This window comes from Papaver somniferum, chromosome 5 (assembly GCF_003573695.1).
Source record: "Papaver somniferum cultivar HN1 chromosome 5, ASM357369v1, whole genome shotgun sequence".
Classification (NCBI taxonomy): domain Eukaryota; kingdom Viridiplantae; phylum Streptophyta; class Magnoliopsida; order Ranunculales; family Papaveraceae; genus Papaver; species Papaver somniferum.
In genome coordinates this window covers 135,247,941-135,256,519 of record NC_039362.1, presented here as the reverse complement: position 1 = coordinate 135,256,519, position 8,579 = coordinate 135,247,941, and the positions used below count along the sequence as shown (strand labels likewise).

At 35.4% G+C, this 8,579-nt stretch overlaps 2 protein-coding genes across 2 annotated transcripts; both read left to right on the top strand.

Moving 5' to 3' along the window:
• The first annotated feature begins 4,577 nt into the window (after positions 1 to 4,577).
• Positions 4,578 to 5,321, top strand: LOC113279645. Its single transcript, XM_026528320.1, has 2 exons — positions 4,578 to 4,965; positions 5,179 to 5,321. The coding sequence occupies exons 1-2, from the start codon at positions 4,578 to 4,580 to the stop codon at positions 5,319 to 5,321; spliced, it is 531 nt and encodes a 176-aa protein (XP_026384105.1).
• Positions 5,322 to 7,269: 1,948 nt separating this feature from the next.
• On the top strand, positions 7,270 to 7,917 carry LOC113279644. The gene has a single exon (XM_026528319.1). The coding sequence runs from the start codon at positions 7,270 to 7,272 to the stop codon at positions 7,915 to 7,917; it is 648 nt and encodes a 215-aa protein (XP_026384104.1).
• The last annotated feature ends 662 nt before the right edge of the window (positions 7,918 to 8,579 follow it).

The window sequence follows — 8,579 nt, the reverse complement described above, 5'->3', positions numbered from 1 at the left end:
GTATAACTTTTGTAATTTTCAAAAGTCCATTCGTCCTTTCATTAATATGAATACCAATTCATGAACGACTTTAATTTTGACAACATATGGGACCTTCAAGTTCACGGACGCAAACAATACATACCCCATAATCAAATTGCAATATCACAAAATCATAACGATCAATACTGCAATAACATCATCCTCCAAATATTTTTAGAATTTAATACCAATAAACCTAAAAAATAACATAAGAAGATAAAAACAAGAATAGCTATGTATAGTCACAATCATCGCTATTAAAAGCACTAGTTATTCTTCCAACTAATCCAAAAAGAAGATATACTAGGCAACAGTTCCTTTGAGAAATTCTTTATCATTCCCGAACTCCTTGTTATCGACAACCATCGGGACATAAGGTTCACAGAGATAAGTGTCAATACCCACGAACTGTCTTGGCTGAAGAGGTCGAATTAGGGTCCTCTGAGTTTCCAAAGATTTATACACGAACGTTTTTATTTCATAAATCTCCCTTCTTATTTCCTTTAACTCATCAAGAACATCGGAGAACTTCTGAGAGTTAGAAGGAACAACCCTGGGTTTTCTTGTATTCCTTCTTTTTCTTTTCAGGGACTTAGAGACAGGAGATTTTTCTTTTTCCTTGATTGAAGAATTAACAATCATGCTGACATCCTTTCCATCTGACGACATAGTGCTTTGAGAACAATTATAAACAACTGGATTTGTGTGATTGAATCACTTAACTCAACAAGCAGTCTTATATAGGATGTCAAGAGGAAAAAGGAATGTAGGGTTCTAAACCTATTGACAGGTTCGTATACGCCCAACTCTAAAACCCTATAAAGAGTAGAATTGTCGATAATAACCCTTTCTTTATTTGATAGACAAAAATAACAAAACTAAGAAAAGAATGAAAAACTCTTCTGAAGCCTGGATCAACACTCAATCTTGTCTCTTTTCGAACAGGCCTGAGACAAGATTTTCTCAACAACACAATCAAGTTGGGTTACGATGAACAACGATTTGTCCATCTTTTTCCTCATCGGAGGAATCCTATGATCTTTGTCTATCAAAACGATTTGACCATATTTTCTTTTAAAATGCTCTTATTCTATCCTTGGAAACCAACTTCTTAGACGAAGATAAGATCCTACATACCTCGGCGGTCTTCTGAGCAAGTTTCAGCTTCCTTGCTAATCGATCTGCTCTTCGTTGAAGTTTGCTGGCGTGCCTTATTTGGTGCTTGTATTTGTAACACCTTGATAGTTCGTGTCCCTTCATCGAACAAAACGAGCACGTAAAACTTGGATAGTATTCAGGCATCTGAGATGTGCAAGCAGACAGTCATACAGTTGATCCCAAAACATCACTGACAGGGTTTCCAGTTATCGGATTCAAAGAATCTTCCAGCTTGATTGGGTTTCCCTCTTCTTCGAACCCATTGAGGTTGATATATGTATTGCTACAAGTATCAAAATCGATGTTTTCACAAAGAAGCCCTACACTTGATTTCCTATCTTCATCGAAATTATAGGTTTCAGACATTTCATCAAGTGTTACAGCTAAACCTTTGTTCCCAGTGTATTTTCTACGATTTGGGCATTCGTTAGCAAAATGGACAAAACCCTTACACTTAAAGCACTAAGGCATGTCCTCGTCATCAGCCTCGTCAACATCCCTGTTTTTAGGAGGTACGCGACCGTGAGGTTTGTCTGATGACTTAGGTTTGTCTCTTAAAAACCGTTTACTTATCTTCAACAGAAGATCCCTAAAATGTCTTGTGATCAAGGAGACTGATTTGTCAAGATATTCATCCGAAAAATCACCCTCAGACTGGTCATCCTCAGAGACATGAACACTCTTACCTTTGACCAGTAATTTAATGTTCTTCTGTGCTTTAAAGGCAACATCCTTACCGACTTTGGATGTATGCTCATGGTCAAAGATCTTAATCTTTCCAACCAAGTTGTTTCTGGAAAGATTATCGAGGTTATTCCCCTCAACGATGACAAGCTTCTTAGACTCATATCTAGATGGTAGCGATCTGAGAATTTTCATCACAATGTCCTTTTCAGGAATAATCTTACCCAATGCAAAAGATGCATTAACAATTTCAGACACTTTGTGATTAAACTCATCAAATGTTTCTACATCTACCATATGAAGGTTCTCCCAATCGGAATTAAGGTTTTGAAGCCTAGCATCCTTTTCACTGGAGTTGCCTTCAAACACGATTTCTAAGATATACCAAGCATCTTTAGATCTAGTGCAGTTTGTCACATGATGCTGAAGATTTGGGGTAATGGCATGTATGATAGCATTCAAACCGTCGGATTTTTTCTTTGCAGCAGTTATCTCAACAGCGGTGTATTCACCAATAGGTTTGGGAACGTTTACATCACCGACTGCCACAACGGGAGCATCATAGCCATTAACCACATATACCCATGATTGAAAATCACGCGATTGAAGAAAAGCTCGCATAGCAATTTTCCACCATAAGTAATTGGAGTCATCGAAGACTGGTGGTACGTTAATAGAGATAGCACCTCTGTCCATAGAGTCAGATCGCTACAAACACGGACTTGTTAGGTCTTAAACGTGTTTTCCTGCTCTGATACCAATTGAAAAAGCAGGGGTCTAACAACACCACCCAATATTTCGCTTAGCAATCTGTATGAACTAACTCCGAAATACTTTGCTAGAGAATCAACTAAACAGTCAGACTCAATCTAGATAAAAGTATCTCAAGGAGTTAATATCTCTCTCTTGATTTGATTTTTACTCAAGCTAAAATCAATAGCGAGTCTTTATCAAATACAAGGAATAACTTGGACGGTACCAAAGACCAATGTCCAAGGATCAATCAATATCAATCAACAACCAAAGGTTGGATTTCCAATTGATGATCACGAACGCACAACCTTTATTATTTCAATTATATAAAATATAATGCGGAAAAGAAATAACACACACACATATATATATATATATATATCATGAATACTCGGAGCTCTAAGGATCGGTGAAACTCGACGACTTTTTTCTTCAAAAATTTCTTCGATCTCTGTGATTCTAGCATTAATTCAGGTGAAAATCTCGATTCTCTGTCTAGTTTTTTCGATCTACAAAGATTGCTGGGTATTAATTCATGTATTTTTATGGATTCTGATCCAAAAAATATTGTAATTGATCCAAATATGTCTGAAAAAGGTAATTTAGGTAACGAAAAAATTTCTTCGAAGATTCCTTTAATTAATTTGCCAGATGATTTGTTTGAAGAAAGTTTAAATCCATGGAAATACTCATTAATTGGAAGACTTAATCTACAACAAATCAAGTTTGTAGATGCCGCAGTTATATTCAGAAGTCAATGGAAATTAGAAGGGGAAGTGAAAATGATTCCTCTGGGTAGGGTTTTTTTTTACAGTTAATCTTGATAATCCACAGGATAAACAATACATCAAATCTCAGAATTGGGAGGTTTTGAATCAAGTTTTACAAATCAGAAACTGGGTGTCCAATTTTCGTCATGCAAGTCAAAGAACTTCAAAGGCAATGGTGTGGGTTAGATTTCCAGGCTTGGGATTGGAATTTTGGAATGAAAAAATGATATTCACCATCTGTGAGGAAATCGGTATTCCAATTAAAATTGATTCTGCTACAGCTAAATGTGAAATGGGATATTATGCCAATGTGTTAGTAGAGGTGGATTTTGCAAAACACATTCCAAATAAAGTTTGGATTGGAACAAAATATGGTGGTTTTTTCAGGATGTTTCAATTCCAGATTGTCCTAAATTCTACCATTCCTGCAAGATTGTTGGACATCTAAATTCAGAATGTAGATTTGAAAAGAACAAAAGTCAAGGTGATAATTCAGGGGAAAGACCAAGAAAGGATACTCCAAGGAAGGTAAGTCCTACTCATGTTCCTTTCGATAACTGCAATCCTCAAGTGCAAGATGAAGTGATAGTGGATGCTATAAAAGATACAGTTCAAGAATTTTTTTAAATGGTGAAGTTATTACACAACAAAACATATTTAGTGTCCTTGAAAATGAAGAACAAGAAGAGAAAGTGGAGGAAGAATCTCCAAAAATTCTTAAAGTAGTAGAAGGAAAAAATGAGGAAACAAATGTTGTAACTCCAAAATTTTTCAAGGTTGTTACTGAAGGAAATTTTAGCAATAGAAATGTGAAGTTTGTAAATGGTAAAAATGGTACAGTGGTTGATTTTCCAGTTCAGGTTACTTCTTGGTCTAAGGTGGTAGAGAAAGAAATGGTGACTTCCACTGCAAGTACATCTACAACAAAAAGCCCAATAGTGACTGCAAAGATAAATGGTTTAGCTCCATTGAATAACAAATACAATTTCAGAAAGAATCCTGGTAAAGGGGGTACCAGGAACCTAAGAAGATTTTTTATTGGAATGTCAGGGGCCTAAGAAGATTAAGGCTCAGGACAAACTTTGGTCTTTAGTTCATCAATTTAGTTCTTCTTTAGTGTGGATATCTGAACCAAAGGTGGTGTGTGGTTCTTCTTTTTGTAAAAAAATTAAATCTACCAGGAATAGAAAAATGGTAATCCATAATTCTAGTCCTGGAAAAAAAGGTAATATCTGGTTATTCTGGAACAAAAGTATAAGTCAACCACAAGTTATTTCTGTCTCAAGTCAAATGATAACAGTCAGTGTTGGAGATGTATTAGTATCTGGAGTTCATGCACATGTTAAAGTAGTTCAAAGAAGATTTTTGTGGTCTGAAATGCAGCTTGTCAGTGATCTTAACAAACCATGGATAGTTCTTGGTGATTTTAATGCTGTAATATCTCAGGAAGAGAAAGTCGGAGGTAGACTTCCAAATGAAACTGCAATGTTGGAACTCAGTGAATGTCTAAATCAATGTGAATTACTTCCAGCTCCCAAAACAGGCTTACAATTCTCATGGTCAAACTGTCAACAAGGAAGTAAGAGAATTTTTTGTGTATTAGATAGAGTTGTTTTTAATCAAAAATGGTTATAGCTTTATGGAGACTGGGGATACAAAGTTGGCATGAGGATTGTATCAAATCATGCTCCACTGTTGGGAGGTTGTGCAAGCATTCCTAAACCAAAGAATATACCAAGAAAATTTCAAAAAATGTGGATTAGTCATCCTGACTTTATTCATGTTGTGTCAGAATGTTGGGAGAAAACAGTTGTTGGAGACCCTGCTTTTCAGTTCTTGCAAAAATTGAAAGAGTTAAAAAGAGCTTTGAATGAATGGAATTGTAAGGTTTTTGGTGATGTTAATGTCAAGATAAAAAAGCTGAAGAAAGAGTAAAACAAGCAACAACAGTATCAGATAGTAGTCCATTTGATGAAGCAACTATCAATAATTTAGTAATGGCTCAAAATGAGCATGCCAGTAGAGAAGTTCAAGCAAATACAGTGTTGAGACAGAAAGCTAGAGTAAAGTGGATTAAAGAAGGAGCAGCCAATACTAGCTTCTTTCATACTAATATGAAGATTAGAAACTCCATTAATATGATTAATGAACTTGAAGATAAATATGGTAATGTTATTGCAGATCAAGAGAAAATTGCAGATTTGTTAGTTAATCACTTTCAAGAAAAATTTAAGTATCAGCCTGTTGATTGTGATGACAAATTATTGGATGTTATACCAAAAGTCATAGATGAAGAAGATCAACAAAAGTTGGATAGCATGCCTTAGGAAGAAGAGATAAAGGAAATTATTTTTGACATTAATCCAGAAAGTGCTCCAGGACCTGGTGGTTTTTCAGGTATTTTCTATAGAAGTTGCTGGGATATAATCAAGAATGATTTAGCAGCTGCCATCCAATTTTGTTAGAGAAGAAGGTTTATTCCTAAAGGTTTAAATTCTAATTTCTTAGTTTTAATTCCTAAAGTGCAAGGAGCAAAAGCTGCTAATCATTTCAGACCAATTGGGCTAAGTAATGTTATCTTCAATATCTTCACAAAATTAATATCTAAGAGAATGAGTGGTTTAATGAACAAGCTAATATCTCCTCAACATGTTGCTTATGTCAATGGAAGAAACATACATGAACAAGTTATGATTGCATCTGAGCTTGTCAATAATGAAATTCAAAAGAAGGGGAGGCAATGTTGGTATAAAACTAGACATCTCACAGCCATATGACACTATTAACTGGGAATTTTTAGTCAAAGTGTTACAAAAGTATGGCTTCTCTTCTTCTTGGTGTGAGTGGTTGATAATAATGTTCAAATCAGCAAGAATCTCTGTAATGGTCAATGGAGGTCCATATGGTTTTTTCCCTATGGAGAGGGGATTGAAACATGGAGACCCATTATCTCCAGTTATGTTTATCATAATGGAAGAAGTCCTTAGTAGAAATATTTCAGATTTGGTAGACAGAGGTGAGATGCAGCCAATGGTTACAAAGAAAGGTATTCATCCTACACACCTCTTCTTTGCAGATAATGTTTTTGTGTTCAGCAATGGAGGTAAAAAAAGCATCACAAATTTACTTAAGCTTCTTGATAGATATCAATGTTGTTCTGGTCAATTAATTAACAAAACAAAAAGCAAGTTGTTTGTGGATGGGACTTCTAATCAGAGGAAGCAAATGTTAAGTGAATTGATAGCAATGGAAGTTTCAAAATTCCCAAATAAATATCTAGGTGTGTATTTGGCTCCAGGAAAGATTACTTCTACAATGATTTGTCCCGTGGTTGAATTACTTCAAAGCAAGCTGGCTGCATGGAAGGGTAAAATTCTTTCTTTTCAAGATAGACTGTTCTCATTAAATCAGTTCTTTGTAGTGTTCCAATTTATAACATGTCAGTTTACAAGTGGCCTGCATCAGTTATTAAAGTCCGTGAAAGAATAATTAGGAAATTTTTATGGACTGGTGATGGAGATATTAGATAATTTAAAACAATATCTTGGAAGAGAGTGTGTACACCTTATGAAGAAGGAGTTCTTGGCATTAAAAGATTGGAAGTGATAAATAGATCCTTATTAATGAAGATGATGTGGAGAATCATGACTACAGATGAGGAATGGGCACTATTCTTTTTATCCAAATTCAAAAACAAAAATGGTCTGAAAACTGGAAGCAATCTTCTGTTTGGAAATGATTAAAATGGGCATGAAATTCACTGAAAGACGATGTAAGGAGGTGTGTGGCAGATGGAACAAAAATTTCCATCTGGTTTGATACATGGTATGGTGAAAATCCCTTAATTGATATAATTGGTTATTCTGAATAAGTTAGAGACAACATGGGAATGAAAGTTCAGGCTTTAATAAAAGATGGTAATTGGTGTGTTCCATTGGAATTACAACAATACATTCACACAGCTAATCTGCCAACAATAAAAGGTGGAAGTGATCAGATAGTATGGATTGGTGGAAGTAAGAATAAGTTCTCAACAACTGATGCAGTTGAGAAAATAAGAGAAAAAGAAGTTATTCTGCAATGGCCAAAATACATTTGGAAACATTTTCTTCATCCCAGCATTGCTAGCAATATCTGGAAGCTGCAGCAAAAAGTGTATGTTGATGATGAGATAATGAGAAATAGGGGATATGAAATGGTATCATTTTGTTATATCTGTGCTGCTGAACAGGATAGTATGAATCATACACTTTGGAAATGTCAGTTCAGTTCTGCTATATGGAGTTGGCTTAATTCTGTATTTGGTTTTGCAAATCCAGCATCATTTGAAGAGGTGTGTAAAGCAGCTAAAACTAAAAGTTCAATGATAAAACAAATATGGATGACAGCAGCCTGTGCAACCATGAAAGAATTGTGGTTTCAGAGAAACGCCAAATTATTTGAAGAGAAAACTCCCAATCTCAACAGGTTCAAATGCAGAATTATGCAACTAGTGTATGAAGGTGGGTACATAATGAATGGAGTCAGATGACATAATGCATATGACAGTCAAATAGTGAACTTTTCAAAATAAGTGCAGGGGATTGAATTTCTCATCTTAAAAAGTTGGTAGTTCTCTTTGAAAATATTGAACTGTACTTGTCAGTTCATTAATCATTTTTTTTTTAGTTTATTCTTATATTGTAAGTGTCAGTTCATTATCTGCTTTTAGTTTCTTTTATTGAGTCAGTCATGTTCATTTAGTTGGCTTTTGCCTTTCAATCAATAAAAAAGTGTGATTCAGCAAAAAAAGAAGAAGAAATAACACAGACACCAGAAGTTTTGTTAACGAGGAAACCGCAAATACATAAAAAACCCGGAACCTAGTCCAGATTGAATACACACTGTATTAAGCCGCTACAGACACTAGCCTACTCCAAGCTAACTTCGGACTGGACTATAGTTGAACCCCAATCAGTCGCCCACCGATCCAACGTACAGTTGTACTCCTACGCCTCTGATCCCAGAAGGATACTGCGCACTTGATTCCCTTAGATGATCTTACCCACAACCAAGAGTTGCTGCAACCCAAAATCGCAGACTTGATAATAAACAAATCTGTCTCACACAGAAAAGTCTATCAAAAGATAAATCTGTCTCCCACAGATAAACCCTAGGTTTTGTTCCGTCTTAATATATGAAATCAAGGTGAAC

Bases quoted from the DNA above. Each gene is read 5' to 3' on its own strand.
- LOC113279644 (XM_026528319.1), top strand. From the start codon at position 7,270: ATGGGAATGAAAGTTCAGGCTTTAATAAAAGATGGTAATTGGTGTGTT.
- LOC113279645 (XM_026528320.1), top strand. From the start codon at position 4,578: ATGGTAATCCATAATTCTAGTCCTGGAAAAAAAGGTAATATCTGGTTA. The intron at 4,966-5,178 runs GTAAGAGAATTT...ATGTTGTGTCAG, and splicing joins GTCAAACTGTCAACAAGGAA to AATGTTGGGAGAAAACAGTT.